General features: G+C 39.3%; 1 protein-coding gene across 1 annotated transcript; it reads right to left on the bottom strand.

Moving 5' to 3' along the window:
- On the bottom strand, nt 1-24,070 carry LOC133658703 (zinc finger and SCAN domain-containing protein 2-like). Its single transcript, XM_062061046.1, has 3 exons — nt 23,606-24,070; nt 17,496-17,714; nt 1-2,549 (listed from the first exon to the last, which is right to left on the bottom strand). Exons 1-3 carry the CDS (start codon nt 23,790-23,792, stop codon nt 1,906-1,908), a joined length of 1,050 nt encoding a protein of 349 aa, XP_061917030.1. The 5' UTR covers nt 23,793-24,070; the 3' UTR covers nt 1-1,905.
- Between the last annotated feature and the right edge of the window lie 892 nt (nt 24,071-24,962).

Below are 24,962 nucleotides of genomic sequence, written 5' to 3'. Positions count from 1 at the left end.
GGTATGACTCGGCTGGGATTTGAACTCCAACCTACCGATCTCAGGGCTTTAGGATTAAAAGTGAAGATGTGAGGTGAAATAGGTAGAAATGCAGCAATAAAAACAAGCAACTCCACTCACGATGGCTCTAAAGTTCAGTGATGTGTTGCTAACTTCAGCATTTTTCTTCTTTGTTGATGTTTTGCAGTAGTTAACATCCATGATGTAACAATGCTGCTAATCTACCACAGTCCACATTTTGTTAACCATTTTATTCATTCAAACTTTTAATTGGATAAACACATCAATAAAATGCAATGGAAAAATGTGTGGAAAAAAACCAAATGAAAATAATAAGATGTCCTCTCTTTAACAATGATAAAATAGAATAAAATAGTAGCTACATATATAATATTCAATACATGCACACAACTTAAAGGCCTACTGAAATGATTTTTATTTATTTAAATGGGAATAGCAGATCCATTCTATGTGTCATACTTGATCATTTCGCGATATTGCCATATTTTTGCTGAAAGGATTTAGTAGAGAAAATCCACGATAAAGTTCGCAACTTTTGCTCGCTGATAAAAAAGCCTTGCCTGTACCGGAAGTAGCGTGACGTCACAGGAGGTAATATTCCTCACAATTCCCCTTTGTTTACAATGGAGCGAGAGAGATTCGGAGCGACAAAGCGACGATTACCCCATTAATTTGAGCGAGGATGAAAGATTCGTGGATGAGTTACGCTAGAGTGAATCACTAGAGAGGCAGTGAAGGACGTATCTTTTTTCGCTCTGACCGTAACTTAGGTACAAGCTGGCTAATTGGATTCCACACTCTCTCCTTTTTCTATTGTGGATCACGGATTTGTATTTTAAACCACCTGGGATACTATATCCTCTTGAAAATGAGAGTCGAGAACGCGAAATGGACATTCAAAGTGACTTTTATCTCCACGACAATACTTCGGTGACACACTTAGCTACTGAGCTAACGTGATAGCATCGTTCTCAAATGCAGATAGAAACAAAATAAATAAACCCCTGACTGGAAGGATAGACAGAAGATCAACAATACTATTAAACCATGTACATGTAATTACACGGTTAATAATTCCCAGCCTGGCAAAGCTTAACAATGCTTTTGCTAACGACGCTGAAGCTAACTTAGCAACCGGACCTCACAGAGCTATGATAAAAACATTAGCTATCCACCTACTCCAGCCAGCCCTCATCTGCTCATCAACACCCGTGCTCACCTGCGTTCCAGCGATCGACGGCGCGACTAAGGACTTCACCCGATCATCCGTGGGGTTGGCGGCTAGCATCGGCTAGGCGTCTGCTATCCAAGTAAGTAGTCCTTGTTGTGTTGCTACAGCCAGCCGCTAATTCACCGATCCCACCTACAACGTTCTTCTTTGCAGCCTCCATTGTTCATTAAACAAATTGCAAAAGATTCACCAACACGGATGTCCAGAATACTGTGGAATTATGAAATGAAAACGGAGCTATTTGTATTGGATTCTACGGTCTCCGAATACTTCCCTTGCCCTCGTGACGTCACACGCATACGTCAGCATAATAAAACGTTTTCAACCGGAAGTGTGGCGGGAAATTTTAAATTGCACTTTATAAGTTAACCCGGCCGTATTGGCATGTGTTGCAATGTTAAGATTTCATCATTGATATATAAACTATCAGAGTGGCTTTCAGTAGGCCTTTAAACAGTAATTACAGGACAACATATAAAACTAGAAGATGAGAAGCACTACATACAACATCAAATATACATTATTATTAAACATGCTGTGTTTTTAAACTACATTTAGCACAATCACTGTTTAAGTCTTTTTAAATCCCTGCAGCTTCCATGACTGTTACACACTTGTGTTTACTGACCTTATACTTAAACCTGAACATCTTATCACACACAGTGCAACAAAAATGGTTTCTCTCCAGTGTGTGTTCTCATGTGTTTGGTCATATTTGGCTTTTGGGAGAAACTCTTCTTACAAACAGAGCAAATAAAAGGTTTCTCTCCAGTGTGTGTTCTCATGTGTATGGTCATGCTTTGCTTTGTGGAGAAACTCTTCTTACAAACTGAGCAAGAAAAAGGTTTCTCTCCAGTATGTATTCTCATGTGTCTTATAAAATAACTGTTATGTCTAAATGATTTCCCACATTGAGAGCAGTCAAAGTGTTTGTTGTTAGTGTGATGTCTCGTATCACCTTTAGAGTCATTTTGACTCTCCAAAGGTTTTTGGATGTGGTCACTGTGATCAGAAGAGTGTGACATCATGTGGTCCATGTCTGACAGTGGAGCAAAGATGCTGTCTGGTTCTGACTTTATATCTTCACAATGCTCTCCATCAGCTTCTGTGATGTGTTGACTTACAAGCTCCGCCCCTCTGTTCTCCTCACTTTGACTGTGATGAAGCTGTAAGGACTGAGCTTCATCTTCATCATGAAGCTGCTCCTCTTTAATGTGGGAGGGGGCCTGTAGCTCCTTCTGTCCCACACTGGTGTGCCACTCCTCTTCATGACTCCCCGCTGACACCCGCTGGACGTCTGCAGAACAAATGAGGTGTTACTGTATTGAAGTTTGCAGTATTCAAACTATTGACATGTGAGCTAGGCCAAATAGACAGTGATGGGCAAGCTACCTGGACAATGTAGTAAGCTAAGCTACAAGTTACCGTATTTCCTTGAATAGCCGCCGGGGCGCTAATTAATTTAAAACCTCCTGTCACTCCGGCGCTTACCAGAAGCCTGCGGGATGGCCAAGCATGCGCTAATTATTTTAAAAGCTTTTCTCACTCCGGCGCTTACCTTATCATGAAAAGCACATTTAATAAAAACAATATTATTATTATCTTACCTTTAGGTATAAATGAGACCATGCCAGCTCCTTTTGAAGAAAAGCATCGATATAGAAGTCTTCCTTATCTTTCTTCAATTTTAAAAGTCTCTTTGTCTCGATGGAGATCTTCCTTTTAAGTATTACCTCCTGCTTCGATTGAAGGGCCAGTTTAGAAAACTGTTTTATTTTAGATATGTAATCCTCCATGTTAAAAGTTCAAGCAAACAATGGCTGCGCACTCTTGCTGCGTGTTGTCTTCTTCTGCAGCACCGGTCTTCTGCAGTACCAGTAGTCGCAAGAAGGATCACTAGCGCCCTCTACCACCAGGAGGCGGGAGTCATTTAATGACTCATATTTGACCCGGCGGAAGTGCCAAGCATGCGCTAATTATTTTGCGAAACGAGTTTGACCCGGCTGTAATTCGAGGCATGCGAATACTATATTCCCAGCGCCAATTCAAGAAAATACAGTGTACTCTCAATTAAATGTAGCTAAGCTATCCTCAGAGAATTGTAGCACGCTACACTACAAGCTACACTGCAAAAGTAGCTTGCCACATCAAAGCTACATTTAACAGCATTTATATATATATATATATATATATATATATATATATATATATATATATATATATATATATATATATATATATATATATATATGTATAATATCAATGTTTATGTTGTCCATGGAAAGAAGTTAGTAAGAAGCAAAAGAAAAACAACCAACCATGGATGACAAAAGGACTGAAAAATGCTTGTCACAAAAACATTATATGGAATATTAATAACACAGACATCTATAGAGGCAGAAAATAAGTATAAGAAATATAAAAACAAGCTAATTGGTATACTAGGAACATGTAAGAAGGAATACTACAGACAATTATTAAAGAAGAACAGAAACAACATGAGAGCAACATCCTAAATAGCATAATTGAAAATGCTGCTAAGAAAGATTACCCCCAGTACTTTCTACATGGAAATACAAAAAATGACAATATGAACCAAATAGTTGAACGTTTTAATGATGACTTTGTTAAAAATGTGGAAGAAAGATTTCCAAATGCAGATGATGGATCAGTTGAGGACTTGAGTGAGCTCATAGACATAAATCCCAATTCCATGTTTCTTAAGAACGTGACAAAAGAAGAAATAATCCAAATTGTAAAACATTGTAAATCCAAGACCTCAAGCGACTGTCATGGAATAGATATGGTAACCATAAAAAAGGTTATAGAAGACATTTTAGAACCTCTGACATATATCAGCAACATATCATTTCTAACCGGCAAATTCCCTGACAAAATGAAAATTGCAAAAGTCGTACCAATTTATAAGAATGGAGACATACACCAGTTTACTAACTACACACCAGTTTCATTACTTACACCATTCTACAAAATCATGGAAAAACTATTCAATAGCTGATTAGATTTATTTATCAACAAAAGTGGGACGCTGGTGGAGAACCAATATGGACTCCCAGCAAATACCTCAACATCTAGTCAACATATGTAATATGTTGTAATCAAAACAATGTATATATATATATATATATATATATATATATATATATATATATATATATATATATATATATATATATATATATATATATATATATATATATATATATATATATATCAGTGTTTCAAACACATTCATTTATTTGTGGCGGCCCGCCACAAAAGAATTACGTCCGCCACAAATTTAAAAAAATAAAATACATTTTTTTTGTTGTCCTGTCCAGCTTCTCAGGCAAATCATATAGTTGATGTAGATGCCCATAAAAGCTGTTCAGATTTACTTTACAAAAGAGAAGTGTAGGATACTTCTCTTGTTGCCTTATTTGTATTTGACCACTACTGTTTTCTGTTTATTTGTTACTGACTGTGGCAGGACACCTCTGCCTCTGTTTCACTTTATGTTGCTGGTAAATAATATGATTGTAGTAGTAGGCTAAAGTTAAATTATTTAGTATGCACTAATTAAAGGGGCAGAGCTTTAAGAGACATTCTAGCTTTTATATTTTATAAGATATATTTTTTGTAAGAACCACAATTAATAAATATATTTCAGTGAATAACTTATTGTTCAAATCTGTATATAAATATGTACATAAAGTGTTGTAATTATATTTTAAAATGGATGGATGGACGTTTAAAACCAAACTTGTCATGATCCGTGGTCCGGCTCATGTTTGTTTAGTTATTTTCTGTTACTTTTGGATTGCTTTAGTTCTTGGTTGTGCTCCTGTGAGTTTGTTTTGATTGTCATGGTCACTCTTTGTGTGCACCTGTCTCTGATTAGTGCTCGCCCGCTCACCTGCTTACCTGCTTTTTTTTTCCGAATTCTGTTTCGCCCTCGAAAATTCAAGCCCCGCCCAAGTCACGGACATTTTCTTTTTGTCCACCCACGCAAAATAAGGTGGGGAATACAAAAAGACAATTTGGACAATTTAAAGGGGAGGCTTCTATCCCCCTCCTGACCCACCCTTAAAGACTGTTCCTGACCGCAAGGAGCGCGTCTGGTATCCGCCCCTTGAGGGGGGGCTGGGGCCGGGAGCTGTGCTGGTGGGGTGGCTCAGCTGCGCCCAACCAGGCAGCAACCTCCATCCCGGCCGCCACCACCAGTCTTTCGGCATGCCAGGCCGCAACCCCCAGCTAGACCGCTTCCGCCATGCTCATGGCTAACCTCAGCCCCCATGGGCTTGCAGACACCACCATCATATCCGGTGGGCTTGCAAACGTCACCATCTCCAGTTCCAGTTCCTGCTCCTCGCCAGACACCAGTTCCTGCTCCTTGCCAGACACCAGTTCCTGCTCCTCGCCAGACTCCAGTTCCTGCTCCTCGCCAGACACCAGTTCCTGCTCCTCGCCAGACACCAGTTCCTGCTCCTCGCCAGACTCCAGTTCCTGCTCCTCGCCAGACACCAGTTCCTGCACCACGCCAGACACCTGTACCACGCCAGACACCTGTACCGGCACCACGCCAGACACTTGTACCTGTACCGGCACCACGCCAGACACTTGTACCTGTACCGGCACCACGCCAGACACTTGTACCTGTACCGGCACCACGTCAAGCTTCGCCGGCGGTACCTGCTACCACGCCTGACTCGCCGCTGGTACCTGCTACCACGCCTGACTCGCCGCCTGCACCTGCTACCACGCCTGACTCGCCGCCTCGCCAAGTGCGCCCACCTCCCCGTCGGCCACGAATGTGGCCATTTCCGGGTCGCCCGCCTCGCCTGCTGCAGCGGCGTTCCACTCGCCGCTGCCACTTGACTTTGCCTCGGTGGATTCGGGGACACTTGGCCTGGCGACCCACCGCCAAGTCCTCCCTCCGCCCTCCCGTGACTTTTGGCCCTGCTTGTTTTTAGTTTTGGACATCTTGTATCTGTCCTTGAGGAGGGGATTCTTTCATGATCCGTGGTCCGGATCATATTTGTTTAGTTATTTTCTGTTAGTTTTGGATTGCTTTAGTTCTTGGTTGTGCTCCTGTGAGTTTGTTTTGGTTGTCATGGTCACTCTTTGTGTGCACCTGTCTCTGATTAGTGTTCGCCCGCTCACCTGCTTCCCGAGCGCTAATCAGAGGCATTATTTAAGTTGCCTTTGCCAGTCACTCATCCTGCTTGCGTGTGTTTGCGTCACACCTTTGACAAGTAAGTTTTTGTTCCATGCCAGAACCTATGCTAATACTAACTTTACGTTTGTTAGGCACGTTTGCCTTTTTTGTTGTTTGCCTGCTTTTGTGGTAGTTCGGTGATTTATGAGAAATAAATAATTTCTTACCTTACGCCTGTCGTCCGGAGCCGTCCATTTTTTGCATTGGAAGAACAACCGCGCAGCAAGCGCACCCCTCCATTGTGACAGAACTGTAATTATTAATTAGTAAGTATAAATTTTTTGAGCCTTTCTAGAGAAAATTATATTATTGTAGTAAATTATGCAAATTACTCGATGGTGTCATGTTGACCACGCCCATAGCCACGCACCCACCGCCACAGGTATCTTGGCAGTTTATGTGAAACACTGTATATTATATATATATATATATATATATATATATATATATATATATATATATATATATATATATATATATATATATATATATATATATATATATATATATATATATATATATATATATATAAATAAATGATATTATATATATTATATACATACATACATACATACATACATACATATACATATATATACATACATACATACATACATACATACATACATACATACATACATACATACATACATACATAGATAGATAGATAGATAGATAGATAGATAGATGGATGGATGGATAGAAAGAGAGAGAGCGTGATAACTTAAATAAGTAAATATTGAAGATTGAAAACCAATTACAAAAAACTAAATCCAAAACAAATTTACTAAAAAAATACCTTTTTTATATTTGCATAGTATGTATATATTATTAATGCTGTAAATATAAATCTTTATATATTTAAAAATGCTGGTCCTAAAGAGGTAGCCATTTTTCAGAGGTTGTCAAGAAGGTCACTCATACAATAACGTGTGTGTGTATGTGTGTGTGTGCGTGCGTGTGTGCGTGTTCTTGAGACATGAAGAAGGAAAAGTATCTTCCATATGAAGAGGTGTGAGAACTAAAGAAGGACTTCCCTATTCACCCCCCTCTGGCCAACATATGTAATAACAAGTGTGAGTAAGAAATTGAAATGTGCCTCCTTTGGCCAAAATGTATCAAATAAATATGTATATAGAGACATACTGTAATAACTTGAAGTAAATAATGAAGATTAAAAACAAATGACAAACAAAACATTTAAAACAAAACTTATTAAAAGTAACTAAAAGCTTACCTTTTTTATATTTGCATAGTATGTATATATTAATGTTGTAAATACACATCTTTATGTATCTAGAAAGGGTGGTCCTAAAGAGGTAGGCACTGTCACATCTAATAGAGAGCCAAATACTAGAGTCTGTGAACATTGCTCCAAAGTCAAGATGCGTTGTTGATTTAATGTGCATACAAAAGTGAACATTGACAGGTGCAAAGGCAGCAATATATGATAAAACAAGACGGCAGCTAAAGAAGGACTTCCCTATTCATCCCCAAAAAACCTGCCAGGTGAGCAGCTGATTTTACCACTTCTGGTGCTGACGTAAGACAACCTGCGTCCCATATGTTTATTTTAATGAAATAAGTTTATTTCCATCATATAATCAACCATCAACCATTCTGTGTGAGCAGTTTAACAGTACAGATGATACATATTTAACAATCATACACATTTACACACCAAAAGAAAAGAAAAAGAATGACGGAAAAGGGAATAGGCTGAAGCCAAAGCTTATAATTGCCTTGGCACTAAGAGGGATTACCCCCAATGCTTCTTAGGCGGAAACACAAATAATGACAACATAAAATAAGTAGTTAAAAGCTTCAATAATTTATTTGTAAAATTGGAAGAAAGGATTCCAGACCCAGTTTCAATTGAGGACTATAATGATACCATAGATATACATACTGTGGCACTGGAGTTTCAAGATGGCTGCCGGCTAGATGCACTGGGTGACACAGCTCCAACAGTTCATGAAAAAGCTTGAAAATAAGTTGACATCCATCCAGCAGAGCAACATCTTCATGTTTATAAGGAAGATAAACATCTAACTGCCGGATCATTTTTGTGATTTTGGACTTGTTGGAGACTTTTTGATGACATGTGCTTCAATGCACTGACACGCCATCAATACTGGATTGCCTGGAAACAGAAAGTATTTTGAAAGATCAACTGGATTCTAAAAGTACTTTTCCTCACTAAACAATGGCGACTAAGAAATTAGCAGAAGAAATGGAGGAGGTGAAAAAGTCTCTGAATTTCATGTCAGAGGAACTGAGTAAAGTAGCAAAACAGCAAACGGGCCTTCTGGACTTAATTGGTGAAATTAAGCAGCTGCAGGCAATTATCAAAGACAAAGACAAGAAGATTGAAGAACTTGAAAGAAAAGTGGACGATCTAGAGCAGTACTCGAGGATGGATGACCTGGTGATTTCTGGGCTTGAGACCAGCCACCGCTCCTATGCAAGGATCACAGCAGGTGACAAGGAGGGAGAAGGTGCACCAAGAGGTGAACCGCACACGCTTGAGCAGCAAGTCATCAAATTCTTCAATAACAAAGGAATTCCTGTATGCAGTTCAAGTATAGCTGCATGCCACGCCATTCCACTGAAACAAAACAACAGATCCAACATCATCATCCGTTTTGTGAGTAGAAAACATAAAATTGAAATGCTTAAGCTGGGAAAAATTTGAAAGGCACAGGAGTATATGTAAATGAGCATCTCACAAAGAGAAACGCAGAAATTGCAAGACAAGCCAGGATCTTGAAAAAGGGAAAGCGAATCCAGGACACATGGACAAGGAACTGTAAAGTAAACAACTTTATTAGGAAAAGAAACTAAGAAAAGAAAAAAATAATAATAAAGAAACACCAAGGGCAGGGTCAGTTTGGAAAGGCTAATGTGAAGAGGTGAGTTTTTAGGGTGGTTTTGAAGGTAGGGAGGGAGGGGGCTTCTCTGATGTGCCTGGGGAGAGCGTTCCAGAGAGAGGGGGCAGCCACGGAGAAGGCCCTGTCGCCCCAGGTTCGGCGCCTGGTCTTGGGGACCTCCAGGAGGCCAGCATCACTAGACCTGAGGGAACGGGACGGAACGTGTGGCTGGAGGAGGTCAGAGAGGTAGGGTGGAGCCAGGTTATGGAGTGCCTTGTAGGTGGTGAGGAGTATTTTAAAAGGGATTCTGTATTTGACAGGCAGCCAGTGGAGGTCATGAAGGACAGGTGTGATGTGCTCTCTGGAGCGGGTTCCGGTGAGCAGGCGGGCAGCGGAGTTCTGGACATATTGCAGTTTATTGAGGGTTTTGGAAGTGATGCCATAGAGGATGCTGTTGCAATAGTCTAGCCGGGATGAGATGAAGGCGTGGATGAGGGTTTCGGCAGCAGAGGGTGTGAGGGAGGGCCGGAGACGGGCAATGTTTCTGAGGTGGAAGAATGCAGTTTTGGTGATGTGGTTTACATGGGGGAGGAATGAGAGGGTAGGGTCGAAGATTACACCTAGATTGCGGATGTGGGTGGAGGTAGTGACAAGGGAGCCGTCGATGTTTAATGAAAAGTCCTGAGTGGAGCGAGTGAGGGAGTCGGGGCCAATTATAATTATTTCAGATTTGTTGCAGTTGAGTTTTAGAAAGTTTTTTTGCATCCAGGTTTTTATGTCTGTGAGGCAGGTGGTAAGGGTGGATTGGGTGGCTGGGGTGATGGTCGTGGTGGAAAGGTATAGTTGTGTGTCGTCGGCATAGCAGTGAAATTGAAGGCCGTGGTAGGGAGATGATGGCGGGAGATGCCATGTAAGGCACTAACCAGGACCCATCAGGAGCAAGGGTGAAGTGTCTTGCTCAAGGACACAACGGACGTGACTAGGATGGTAGAAGGTGGGGATTGAACCAGTAACCCTCAGCTTGCTGGCACGGCCACTCTCCCAACTTCGCCACGCCGTTCCCGTTTATTTTTACTGTGATTACTTATGGAGTATATTGTGAATACATTGAGAACAGGAAGTCAACAAAATAAGCTCTGCTTCTTCCTACTCCTTTTCCAACATGTTGAATAGACAAACTGGAAATTGTGATGTATCATGTTGTATGCATGCATGTGTGATGTATCATGTTGTATGCATGCATGTGGGATGTATCATGTTGTATGCATGCATGTGTGATGTATCATGTTGTATGCATGCATGAGTGATGTATCATGTTGTATGCATGCATGAGTGATGTATCGTGTTGTATGCTTGCATGTGTGATGTATCATGTTGTATGCATGCATGTGTGATGTATCATGTTGTATGCATGCATGCATGCATGTGTGATGTATCATGTTGTATGCATGCATGTGTGATGTATCATGTTGTATGCATGCATGTGTGATGTATCATGTTGTATGCATGCATGTGTGATGTATCATGTTGTATGCATGCATGTGTGATGTATCATGTTGTATGCATGCATGTGTGATGTATCATGTTGTATGCATGCATGCATGTGTGATGTATCATGTTGTATGCATGCATGCATGTGTGATGTATCATGTTGTATGCATGCATGCATGTGTGATGTATCATGTTGTATGCATGCATGTGTGATGTATCACGTTGTATGCATGCATGTGTGATGTATCATGTTGTATGCATGCATGTGTGATGTATCATGTTGTATGCATGCATGTGTGATGTATCGTGTTGTATGCATGCATGTGTGATGTATCATGTTGTATGCTTGCATGTGTGATGTATCATGTTGTATGCATGCATGTGTGATGCATCATGTTGTATGCATGCATGTGTGATGCATCATGTTGTATGCATGCATGTGTGATGTATCATGTTGTATGCATGCATGTGTGATGTATCATGTTGTATGCATGCATGTGTGATGTATCATGTTGTATGCTTGCATGTGTGATGTATCATGTTGTATGCATGCATGTGTGATGTATCATGTTGTATGCATGCATGCATGTGTGATGTATCATGTTGTATGCATGCATGTGTGATGTATCATGTTGTATGCATGCATGTGTGATGTATCATGTTGTATGCATGCATGTGTGATGTATAATGTTGTATGCATGCATGTGTGATGTGTCGTGTTGTATGCATGCATGTGTGATGCATCATGTTGTATGCATGCATGTGTGATGCATCATGTTGTATGCATGCATGTGTGATGTATCATGTTGTATGCATGCATGTGTGATGTATCATGTTGTATGCATGCATGTGTGATGTATCATGTTGTATGCATGCATGTGTGATGTATGCTTGCATGTGTGATGTATCATGTTGTATGCATGCATGTGTGATGTATCATGTTGTATGCATGCACGTGTGATGTATCATTTTGTATGCATTCATGTGTGATGTATCATGTTGTATGCATGCACGTGTGATGTATCATGTTGTATGCATGCACGTATGATGTATCATGTTGTATGCATTCATGTGTGATGTATCACGTTGTATGCATGCATGTGTGATGTATCATGTTGTATGCATGCATGTGTGATGTATCATGTTGTATGCATGAATGTGTGATGTATCATGTTGTATGCTTGCATGTGTGATGTATCATGTTGTATGCATGCATGTGTGATGTATGCATGCATGTGTGATGTATGCATGCATGTGTGATGTATGCATGCATGTGTGATGTATGCTTGCATGTGTGATGTATCATGTTGTATGCTTGCATGTGTGATGTATCATGTTGTATGCATGCATGTGTGATGTATCGTGTTGTATGTATGCATGTGTGATGTGTCGTGTTGCATGCATGCATGTGTGATGTGTCGTGTTGTATGCATGCATGTGTGATGTATCATGTTGTATGCATGCATGTGTGATGTATCATGTTGTATGCATGCATGTGTGATGTATCATGTTGTATGCATGCATGTGTGATGTTTCATGTTGTATGCATGCATGTGTGATGTATCATGTTGTATGCATGCATGTGTGATGTTTCATGTTGTATGCATGCATGTGTGATGTATCATGTTGTATGCATGCATGTGTGATGTTTCATGTTGTATGCATGCATGTGTGATGTATCATGTTGTATGCATGCATGTGTGATGTATCATATTGTATGCATGCATGTTTTATGTATCGTGTTGTATGCATGCATGTTTTATGTATCGTGTTGTATGCATGCATGTGTGATGTATCGTGTTGTATGCATGCATGTGTGATGCATCGTGTTGTATGCATGCATGTGTGATGCATCGTGTTGTATGCATGCATGTGTGATGTATCGTGTTGTATGCATGCATGTGTGATGTATCGTGTTGTATGCATGCATGTGTGATGTATCATGTTGTATGCATGCATGTGTGATGTATCATGTTGTATGCATGCATGTGTGATGTATCATGTTGTATGCATGCATGTGTGATGTATCATGTTGTATGCATGCATGTGTGATGTATCATGTTGTATGCATGCATGTGTGATGTATCATGTTGTATGCATGCATGTGTGATGCATCATGTTGTATGCATGCATGTGTGATACATCATATTGTATGCATGCATGCGTGATGCATCATGTTGTATGCATGCATGCGTGATGCATCATGTTGTATGCATGCATGTGTGATGTATCATGTTGTATGCTTGCATGTGTGATGTATCATGTTGTATGCATGCATGTGTGATGTATCATGTTGTATGCATGCATGTGTGATGTATGCATGCATGTGTGATGTATCATGTTGTATGCTTGCATGTGTGATGTATCATGTTGTATGCATGCATGTGTGATGTATCAAGTTGTATACATGCACGTGTGATGTATCATGTTGTATGCATTCATGTGTGATGTATCATGTTGTATGCATGCACGTGTGATGTATCATGTTGTATGCATGCACGTGTGATGTATCATGTTGTATGCTTGCATGTGTGATGTATCATGTTGTATGCATGCATGTGTGATGTATCATGTTGTATGCATGCATGTGTGATGTATCATGTTGTATGCATGCACGTGTGATGTATCATGTTGTATGCATTCATGTGTGATGTATCATGTTGTATGCATGCACGTGTGATGTATCATGTTGTATGCATGCACGTGTGATGTATCATGTTGTATGCATTCATGTGTGATGTATCATGTTGTATGCATGCATGTGTGATGTATCATGTTGTATGCATGCATGTGTGATGTATGCATGCATGTGTGATGTATCATGTTGTATGCATGCATGTGTGATTTATCATGTTGTATGCATGCATGTGTGATGTATCATGTTGTATGCATGCATGTGTGATGTATCATGTTGTATGCATGCATGTGTGATGTATCATGTTGTATGCTTGCATGTGTGATGTATCATGTTGTATGCATGCATGTGTGATGTACCATGTTGTATGCATGCATGTGTGATGTATGCATGCATGTGTGATGTATGCATGCATGTGTGATGTTGTATACATGCATGTGTGATGTATCATGTTGTATGCATGCATGTGTGATAAATCATGTTGTATGCATGCATGTGTGATGTATCATGTTGTATGCTTGCATGTGTGATGTAGCATGTTGTATGCATGCATGTGTGATGTATGCATGCATGTGTGATGTATGCATGCATGTGTGATGTATGCTTGCATGTGTGATGTATCATGTTGTATGCTTGCATGTGTGATGTATCATGTTGTATGCATGCATGTGTGATGTATCATGTTGTATGCATGCATGTGTGATGTATCGTGTTGTATGCATGCATGTGTGATGTATCATGTTGTATGCATGCATGTGTGATGTATCATATTGTATGCATGCATGTTTTATGTATCATGTTGTATGCATGCATGTGTGATGTATCATGTTGTATGCATGCATGTGTGATGCATCATGTTGTATGCATGCATGTGTGATGCATCGTGTTGTATGCCTGCATGTGTGATGTATCATGTTGTATGCATGCATGTGTGATGTATCATGTTGTATGCATGCATGTGTGATGTATCATGTTGTATGCATGCATGTGTGATGTATCATGTTGTATGCATGCATGTGTGATGCATCATGTTGTATGCATGCCTGTGTGATGTATCATGTTGTATGCATGCATGTGTGATGTTTCATGTTGTATGCATGCATGTGTGATGTATCATGTTGTATGCATGCATGTGTGATGTATCATGTTGTATGCTTGCATGTTCCAAATAAAGTCAAAGTCAAGTCAAGTCAAGTCAACTAACACTTGGTGGACATTCAAGCCACAAAATGCAAATGGAGTATTGTTGGTGTATTTTGGATGGTTATAGAGGACCTCCCATTGGCTCCATTGCAAGTGGACTTTTATTTACATTTATGAGTTAGAATTAGGGCTGGGTGATATATGGAATATACTGGATATATCGTGGGTTTGTCTCTGTGCGATATAGAAATTGCCTATATGGTGATATTGGAGTATATGTTCTCACACAGTTGCTTTTAGCTGCAGGCATTACACTACAGGCTCTTCTCACTCTTTCTTGTCTCTCCTTCTCACAGAGACATAAAACAAGCGCACCTTCTTACATACGTCACATACTGTCACGTGTGCAACGTCATACGCTCTCACTGAGCAGACAGGTAGCGGCATGGTAATGTTAGCTGTGGTGCTAGTGGTAATACGAGAGAAAGAAGGTGCCAATCTGGTAACAAATGAAGGAATAATTCATTCCCCAAAAAAACAGCAGGGGGTCCATCGTCTGGCGGTGGTTTGGCTTCAAGCGGGTAGATGGTGAACAAGTATGTGGCAAAAGCGTTGCTACAAAAAGTAGCAACACTGCTAATGTAGCATCATTTAAAAAGTCACCCGCTAGAGAATGAGGAGTTGAAACTCTGCATGTCAACATCTCCGTTCAGTGCCACACCCACAAAATGCCCAAGCAACCATTTCCACATCAACACCGTATGAAACAAATAGTCAACAACAGAAGGAGATAACGTCCGCAGGAACCTACCACATAGTGAAGGACATACACTATTTGATGTCCTATTATGCAGCTCATTTTTATTTGACACTTATTGAAATATCTTGTGTGACATCATGCACAAAAGTGCACTTTATTTGTTTTAAACTATTGTAGTGGCATTCTGTACAAAAAGTGCACTTTAATTCAGTGGTGTTTTGATATGTCATCTTAGTGACATCATGCACAAAAGTGCACTAATAGCTTGTTTTAAAATGTCTCTGACAATATTGCACTTTCTGTTTTGAAATGACATGAATGTTTGTGCCACTGCTTAATAACTGTTTCATAAATACACTTTTGCTAAATTGACTTAGTTGTGATTTCCCTCTCTGCATGAAAGTTTAAAAGTAGCATATATTAATGTAGTATGAAGAAGAATGTTTTAATGTAGACACATAGAATCATCATACTGCTGTGATTATATGCATTCAGTGTTCATTCAAGGCTAAGGCAAAATATCCACATATATATGGTGTATCATGACATGGCCTAAACATATCCACATATATATGGTGTATCGTGACATGGCCTAAACATATCCACATACCGTATATATGGTGTATCGTGACATGGCCTAAACATATCCACATATATATGGTGTATCGTGACATGGCCTAAACATATCCACATATATATGGTGTATCGTGACATGGCCTAAACATATCCACATATATATGGTGTATCGTGACATGGCCTAAACATATCCACATATATATGGTGTATCGTGACATGGACTAAACATATCCACATATACAGTATATGGTGTATCGTGACATGGCCTAAACATATCCACATATATATGGTGTATCGTGACATGGCCTAAACATATCCACATATATATGGTGTATCGTGACATGGCCTAAACATATCCACATATATATGGTGTATCGTGACATGGCCTAAACATATCCACATATATATGGTGTATCGTGACATGGACTAAACATATCCACATATACAGTATATGGTGTATCGTGACATGGCCTAAACATATCCACATATATATGGTGTATCGTGACATGGCCTAAACATATCCACATATATATGGTGTATCGTGACATGGCCTAAACATATCCACATATATATGGTGTATCGTGACATGGACTAAACATATCCACATATACAGTATATGGTGTATCGTGACATGGCCTAAACATATCCACATATATATGGTGTATCGTGACATGGCCTAAACATATCCACATATATATGGTGTATCGTGACATGGCCTAAACATATCCACATATATATGGTGTATCGTGACATGGACTAAACATATCCACATATACAGTATATGGTGTATCGTGACATGGCCTAAACATATCCACATATATATGGTGTATCGTGACATGGCCTGAACATATCCACATACCTGTATATATGGTGTATCGTGACATGGCCTAAACATATCCACATATATATGGTGTATCGTGACATGGCCTAAACATATCCACATATATATGGTGTATCGTGACATGGCCTAAACATATCCACATATATATGGTGTATCGTGACATGGCCTAAACATATCCACATATACCGGTATATGGTGTATCGTGACATGGACTAAACATATCCACATATACAGTATATGGTGTATCGTGACATGGCCTAAACATATCCACATATATATGGTGTATCGTGACATGGCCTAAACATATCCACATATATATGGTGTATCGTGACATGGCCTAAACATATCCACATATATATGGTGTATCGTGACATGGCCTAAACATATCCACATATATATGGTGTATGGTGACATGGCCTAAACATATCCACATATTAATAAAAGGCCATATCGCCAAGCCCTACTTAGAATGTGATTTTTTTTATTTTTATATATATCCACCGTTGTGTCTTTCATAATGATTGTGAACGATAGAAACAATTCCCCCCCAAAAAGTGCAGTTCCCCTCTAAATTGCAATGATTAGATTTAAGACTTGAAGTGTATGAGCATGAAGTGATGAAGCCTACTTGGATGAGTCTTCTAAGACAAAGTGAACAGTCCAGTTGTGATGGATTGAATGCCCTGAGAATAAAATGATATGTGCTTACTTGGACTGTGATGAAGCTGTGAGGACTCAGGTGCTTTGTCTTCATGCTCTTCAGTCTTCACAGAGACAACAGTCAGTGGAAACTTGCTGACATCATCCTCCTCCTGCCCTACAACACACTTTCCCTCCTGACTGATCCACACTTCCTTCTCTTCCTCTTTCATGTGGGGGGGCTGTGGATCCTCCTCATCATATTCAATGTGAGGGGGCTGCTGGACGTCTGTTGGGTAAATAAGCAAATAAGATAAAAAGAGAATATACATAGTTTTGGACTGACACTGTTAACACAATGACATTATTTGCGTTCTTCTGTGTGTTGTGTTAAAAGTGTGTAGCAAAACAACCAATAAAAATGCGGGAAATACCTCCTTTTGTCCCAGTAACTACAATTAATTCAAAAGTGAGTACAAAAACAGACTTGGAAATTTGATGGGGGCAATTTGAAAAGTTTTTATAAGTACGAGGCAGCATTGATTGAGGCATTCTTAACTTTACACTCACTGATGTAAAGTGTGTAAATATTTTATTCTGTATACGGTCTATGACACCTAAACTTTATCTCTAAACTCAACCACAATCTTGTATTACATAGTCATCACCATAACTTCAATATCATGGAAATAAAAAATCTAATTCCAAAATCACTTAAAAAAACATTCATGGTAAGTTTTTGTCATCATGCAGAATACTTTTTTGTGGTCATTTTGTTGGCTGGGCCAAAAGGAACTTTTACCAAAACATGTTTTACTATGTGGTGTTTTATGGAGTATCTCCATCAACAATTCTTCTTTAGGAATTGGAGACCATCTACGACACGCTGAAGGAAAGTCAGTCACCTTTATGTTCTTTTAATAATTCAAGTGATGACTACTTTGGTAATTGAAAATAAATGTTACTTACATTTATTGTTGCATGTAAGTCAGAATCAGGAAGTGAAATTATAACTTTAATTAGATTTGATTACAGTGTAAAATGTATTTAGTGAGTGTGTGAGTTTTGTGTAAACATGTTGATACAGGTTTACATCTTCTTGGGGACTGGAACACTGATATGTCCTGAAAGGATGCAACCATTTTTAAAACCTTCACTAAGCTGTGCCACCAACATTGTCTCACTTAGCTCATTAAGCAAACTACCAGGGTGAGTGAGTCCTTTTAAACCTTCATAGACCTCGTTGTTACTTCTGACCAGTCTAAGATCACCACAAGTGGAACTACTGTATGCGGCTTAAGTGATCATTCCATCATTTTCTGTACCCATAAAGAACATAGAACCGAGGCTGACGGCCACAAAACAAGCAAAGCTACAATCCTTAAGACCTAGACTAGCAAGGCTTTCAATGACAAACTGGCACATTAAGACTCGCCTGGTACTTGCAAGTACACAGGTTTTTGGGTCAATTCCTAACCTCAGAAAAGTAGATAACTTCACAGTCAAAGTGGGTGACAATATTATAACAAACAAAAATGAGATGACCTATCTTGGCTGCATCGTAGAGACTAATCTCTCCAGTGAAAAAATGACTACTAATGTAGTCAAAGAATCAACCGACAAATTCTGTTCTTACTAGTGTTGTCCCGATACCAATATTTTGGTAGCGGGACTTGTACCAAAATGTATTTCGATACTTTTCTAAATAGAAAGGACCACAAAAAAGTGCATTATTGGCTTTATTTTAACAAAAAGTCTTCGGGTACATTAAACATATGTTTCTTATTGCAAGTTTGTCCTAAAATAAAATAGTGAACTTACTAGACAACTTGTCTTTTAGAAGGAAGTAAACAAACAAAAGCTCCTAATTTAGTCTGCTGACATATGCAGTAACATATTGTGTCATTTATCTACCTATTATTTCGTCAAAATTATTAAGGACAAGTGGTAGAAAATGGATTATTAATCTACTTGTTAATTTACTGTTAATATCTGCTTATTTTCTGTTTTAACATGTTCTATCTACACTTCTGTTAAAATGTAATAATCACTTATTCCTCTGTTGTTTGATACTTTACATTAGTTTTGGATGATACCACAAATTTGGGTATCAGTCTGATACCAAGTAATTACAGGATCATACATTGGTCATATTCAAAGTCCTCATGTGTCCAGGGATATATTTACTGACTTTATAAACATAATATATATTTTTTTAAAACAAAAGCAGATGTTGTGATGCCAAAAAATATTGATATAATCATAGAAGTAGTACTTTTTACAGGCGGTATAGTACCAAATATGATTCATTTGTATCGCTGTACTATACCAATACCGGTATACCATACAACCCTAGTTCTTACTTAGTAGGATCACCCCGCTGGTGGGTAGAAATACACTTAAGACTCTAACACAAGCACTCATTTAACCCCACTTTGACTACGGAGTTCATGTTTGGTACCGTGACGCCTTAAAAGCCCTGAAAAACAAACTCCAGACAGCCAAAACAAAATTATTGGGCTTCTACTCAACCGTCCATCTCGGGCTCACCTTTCCGCCAACCATTTCAGAGTACAGCTTCTTGCAGGTGGCCTGGTGTACAAGATACACCATACCACTAAAATACCCATGTATTGCAACTACCCTGAGGTAGTTGTACAAATGACATTCAACCCAGATTTCACTACAAAAAAGGTTCTAAATGGTTTTCCTGCTATCCCACCAAAATGTGTAAGTCCCTATCAAAAAGAGAAGACATTACAGTTTGCGGCTACTCGTAACTGGGACTATACAAAGCCTTTTGCTTATTGTAAATTATAATTTCATTTATTTTCTTGCAGTATATTTGTATTTTAAATGCTAATTTCTACATAGTAATGTGAGTTAAAAAATATTTCCACTGAAACCATCTCAGGCTTTCTTGTAGCAGCAGGGTTTCCCGCAGCGTTTTGTTGTTAACGCAGCCGCCTTAACAACAAAGAGCCACCACCTAAACTAACGTCTTAACAGGATCTCCAGCCACACGTGTGCATTTAAAAAACTATTACTGTCCCCAAGCAAACGCATACACTGAGTGTCATACGCATGCCAAAATACTGGGGGCGCTGTAGCCTAGGACTTAAGACCATTTTAGCCAATCAGAAACCTCCAAAACGTCATTTCCGGAGGCGGCATATAGCGAAAATGGCGGGTCACGGAAAGAAATAATTATCTATGTGGACTGACAGAGAAGTAGAGCTACTTTTAAACATCATTTTTTAGCTTAAAGTTAACAAAACTCAGCAAAGTGCTGACTGGGGAACTTGCCAGTCCAAGTCTGGTGACATTCTTACCCTATTTTTGAACGGTACGGACTTGGAGGGACATCTGAGGAATATCCTCATCGGAAAGAGGACATGACAAGAACAACTATCGACACTAAACTGAAAGTGATTGGTGGAAAGTACAGACAAGCAGTGGACGCAGGTGGAAGAAGTGGTTACGCTAGAGTTGTTTTGCTGTACTTCCAACTATGCCAGCAGATCTGGGGCGCTTCTCCATCAACTACACCCATTCCATTTGGAATAGAAACATCAGATATTGACACAAGCTCTCACAGGAGTCGGGATTCTCCATTCACCCTTGACAGCCTGGTCACAGACAAAGATATGCCCAATGATGCACAAGAGCAGCAAGATTCCAATAGGAGCAATCCACAATCTTCTGTGGTGAAAGAGAGAAGAGCTCTACTTCAGGTATGTGGGCGCTAACTTCATTGCTAGGAAGTAATATTGTTAAAAGGCAGATAGATGGGGCATCAAAACATTTTTATATGAACTACACTGCAATTCCAAATGCTCTCAGATGACCACTTTCAACAATGTGGAATCATATTTGTTTGAATATGATCATTGTTTGACAACAGTGTGACAAAAATACTTGCTTTGGAATCAGAAGTCAAGATGGCAAGCATATATTAAAGTTCAGCTGTTTTACATGTATTTAAAGGCCTACTGAAATGAATTTTTTTATCTAAACGGGGATAGCAGATCCATTCTATGTGTCATACTTGATCATTTTGCGATATAGCCATATTTTTGCTGAAAGCATTTAGTATAGAACAACGTCGATAAAGTTCGCAACTTTTGGTCTCTGATAAAAGCTACCGGAAGTAGCGTGACGTTGTCAACACAGCTAGAGCTATTCGGACCATTACCCGATTAATTTGAGCGAGGATGAAAGGTTCGTGGACGAGGAGCGTTAAAGTGACGGACTAGAATGCAGTGAAATACATATTTTTTTTCGCTCTGACCTTAACTTAGGTACAAGCTGGCTCATTGGATTCCACACTCTCTCCTTTTTCTATTGTGGATCACGGATTTGTATTTTAAACCACCTCGGAAACTATATCCTCTTGAAAATGAGAGTCGAGAACGCGAAATGGACATTCAGTGCCTTTTATCTCCACGACAATACATCGACGAAGCTCTTTAGCATGAGCTAACGTGATAGCATCTGGCTCAAATGCAGATAGAAACAAAATAAATAAATCCCTGACTGGAAGGATAGACAGAAGATCAACAATACTATTAAACCATGGACATGTACATACACTGTTAATAGATCTCAGCCTGGCAAAGCTTAACAATGCTGTTGCTAACGACGCTAAGACTGACTTAGCAACTTAGCAACCGGACCTCAGAACTATGATAAAAACATTAGCGCTCCATCTACGCCAGCCAGCCTTCATCTGTCCGGCTCATCAACACCCGTGCTCACCTGCGTTCCAGCGATCGACGGCGCGACGAAGGACTTCACCCGATCGTCTGTGCGGTGGCCGGTTAGCATCGGCTAGGCGTCTGCTATCCAAGTGAGTAATCCTTGTTGTGTTGCTACAGCCAGCCGCTAATACACCGATCCCACCTACAGCTTTCTTCTTTGCAGTCTCCATTGTTCATTAAACAAATTGCAAAAGATTCACCAACACAGATGTCCAGAATACTGTGGAATTATGAAATGAAAACAGAGGTTTTTTGTATTGTATTCAATGGGGAAGGCATACCTCTGTTCCCCGGGCTACGTCACGCGCATACATCATCCTCCGAAGGCTTTTTCAACCGGAAGTGTGGCGGGAAATTTAAAATTGCACTTTATAAGTTAACCCGGCCGTATTGGCATGTGTTGCAATGTTAAGATTTCATCATTGATATATAAACTATCAGACTGCGTGGTCGCTAGTAGTGGCTTTCAGTAGGCCTTTAAATAGGCTTGTATTAAAAATTATTTGAGTAGTTTCTTGTAATAAATAATATTGAGTTAAGTAAAACTGCAGTTGCATTAAATGTTTTTTTCTGTCAAAATTAAAATACCTCAAAGTGTTTTATTGACACACATTGTTTCCTGACGATGTTGAGGGCCATTTGACATGTTGTAAATAACATGTCACTATCTTACACCTGTGCTAAAGTTGGTTCATCCCAAATTATGTAATCATGATTGTTGAATGTGATTTTGTAAAAATCCTTATAAAATGTTTTTATAAGGATTAACTAACACATTTTCTTGGGGAAACACTGAGCAGTGAATGTGTACCGTGATGAAAGTGTAGCCTTTCCTATGCAAACTTCTCATAACTCCTTCAATCAATCAATCACACATGAGAGGAACATCAACCTCAAACTGTCTCCTTTTCATGAAGAATCTAAATGAAAGCATTGCATCATCCCCACAAGACAAACCATCTTCCTATTAAGTTAAAGTACCAATGACTGTCACACACACACACACACACACACACACACACACACACACACACACACACACACACACACACACACACACACACACACACACACACACACACTAGGTGTGGCAAAATTATTATCTGCATTTGACCCATCACCCTTGATCACCCCCTGGGAGGTGAGGGGAGCAGTGGGCAGCAGCGGTGGCTGCGCCCAGGAATAATTTTTGGTGATTCAACCCCCAATTCCAACCCTTAATGCTGAGTGCCAAGCAGGGAGGTAATGGCTCACATTTTTATAGTCTTTGGTATGACTCGGCTGGGGTTTGAACTCACAACCTACCCATCTCAGAGCGGACACTCTAACCACTAGACCACTGATTGACCATCTATTGAAGAAAAGTGTAAATAATCAGATATAAAGTTAGTAAACATGTGAGAGTAAGAAGTCAACAAACCTGTTCTGTGTAACACAACTTGATGTTTCTTGAAAACAGCGTCCAGTAGTTGATAGTTCTCCTCTTTTGTTCTAGAAAGTTCCGCCTCGTATTCTGCTATCGTTCTTTCTAACGCTACAAATATTTCTTCAACGGCAGCAGTTAGTCGCTGATCCACCAACGCTCTCAACATGTGTAATGTAGACATTTTCACACAATCACAACACTTTACTCTCACACTTGATCTCTACGTGTTGATAACTTCTGTTAGCAGCTAACAAGCTAAGCTAACTAGCGAGCTAAGCTAACTAACAATAAACGAGCACGAAAAGCAGCAAAGTGCTTCTAGCGCATCGAGACGATGTTATCCTTAAAATAAAAACTCAGATGTATTTCATACGACGTAAATATTTCAAACTGAAGAACAAATAATAAGACTGACTTATTAGCGTCCTTCTGGCTTCTTTCTGCGTCAATGTGCTTTCACGACAGTTGGCACGCTTGACGTTACAAGACGGTTCTGCTCTCGTCTATGACTGCTCTGCTCTCGCGAGATGTGTCATGCGCAGAAGACTCAAAGCTTTGTAGTAAATCAGGAGCGTGATCACTTTTTGATTTTCTACATTTATTTTGCATTATTGACTTTGTTAAAACTGTTGTTTGTAATAAAACGATTAATTGTTTTATTTTGTTGTAATTGTTACATGAACTAAAATGATGTATACAGTATATTGTTGTATTATTCACCAATAAAACGATACATTTTGGTCCTGTGTTTTATTCTGATGATAATGAAAAATGAGGTAAAAGGCAAAGTGAAAGTGAAACTAAGCTACTGCCTCTCGCCTACACGTCAATTTATCGTGCGGTAGCCAAAAGTCACCAGTAGATGGCAGTACAGTATTGTAAAGTCCTACATATAGTACCATTGAAATGTTGCTGCTCATAATAATAAAACACAAAATGCTTTATTTTTGACAAAATACCTCTAGTAGTGATACAAATGTGCTCTGGCAAAATAATCGTATTTCCTTTGTTTGGCTTGAAAGAAGATATGAATAATAATAATCAATGTTATTTATAAGGTGCCTTTCTAGAGACGATACAAACATTACAACATTGAACAATATAAAACATAAAATGTCAGTTTAGACAAGAAACTAGAAATAGCTGAAATGAAAGTGAATAAGCATTCTGGAATAAGTGTGTTCTTGATTTGAAAAGGCTAAATGAGTCCATATTGTGGAAGTCTTGCTGTTCCAAAAATATGGAGGGTCAAATGGGACAAAATTAAACAAATAAATACATCTTTAAATAATTATTTAAATGTGATAATTCATTAAAAATGGAATTAAATACATAAATGTATTTCATCTTT

Source organism: Entelurus aequoreus, linkage group LG10, assembly GCF_033978785.1.
Source record: "Entelurus aequoreus isolate RoL-2023_Sb linkage group LG10, RoL_Eaeq_v1.1, whole genome shotgun sequence".
In the NCBI taxonomy this organism is placed as follows: Eukaryota; Metazoa; Chordata; class Actinopteri; order Syngnathiformes; family Syngnathidae; genus Entelurus; species Entelurus aequoreus.
The sequence above is the reverse complement of the archived record's forward strand: the minus strand, read 5'-3'. Positions and strand labels throughout refer to the sequence as shown.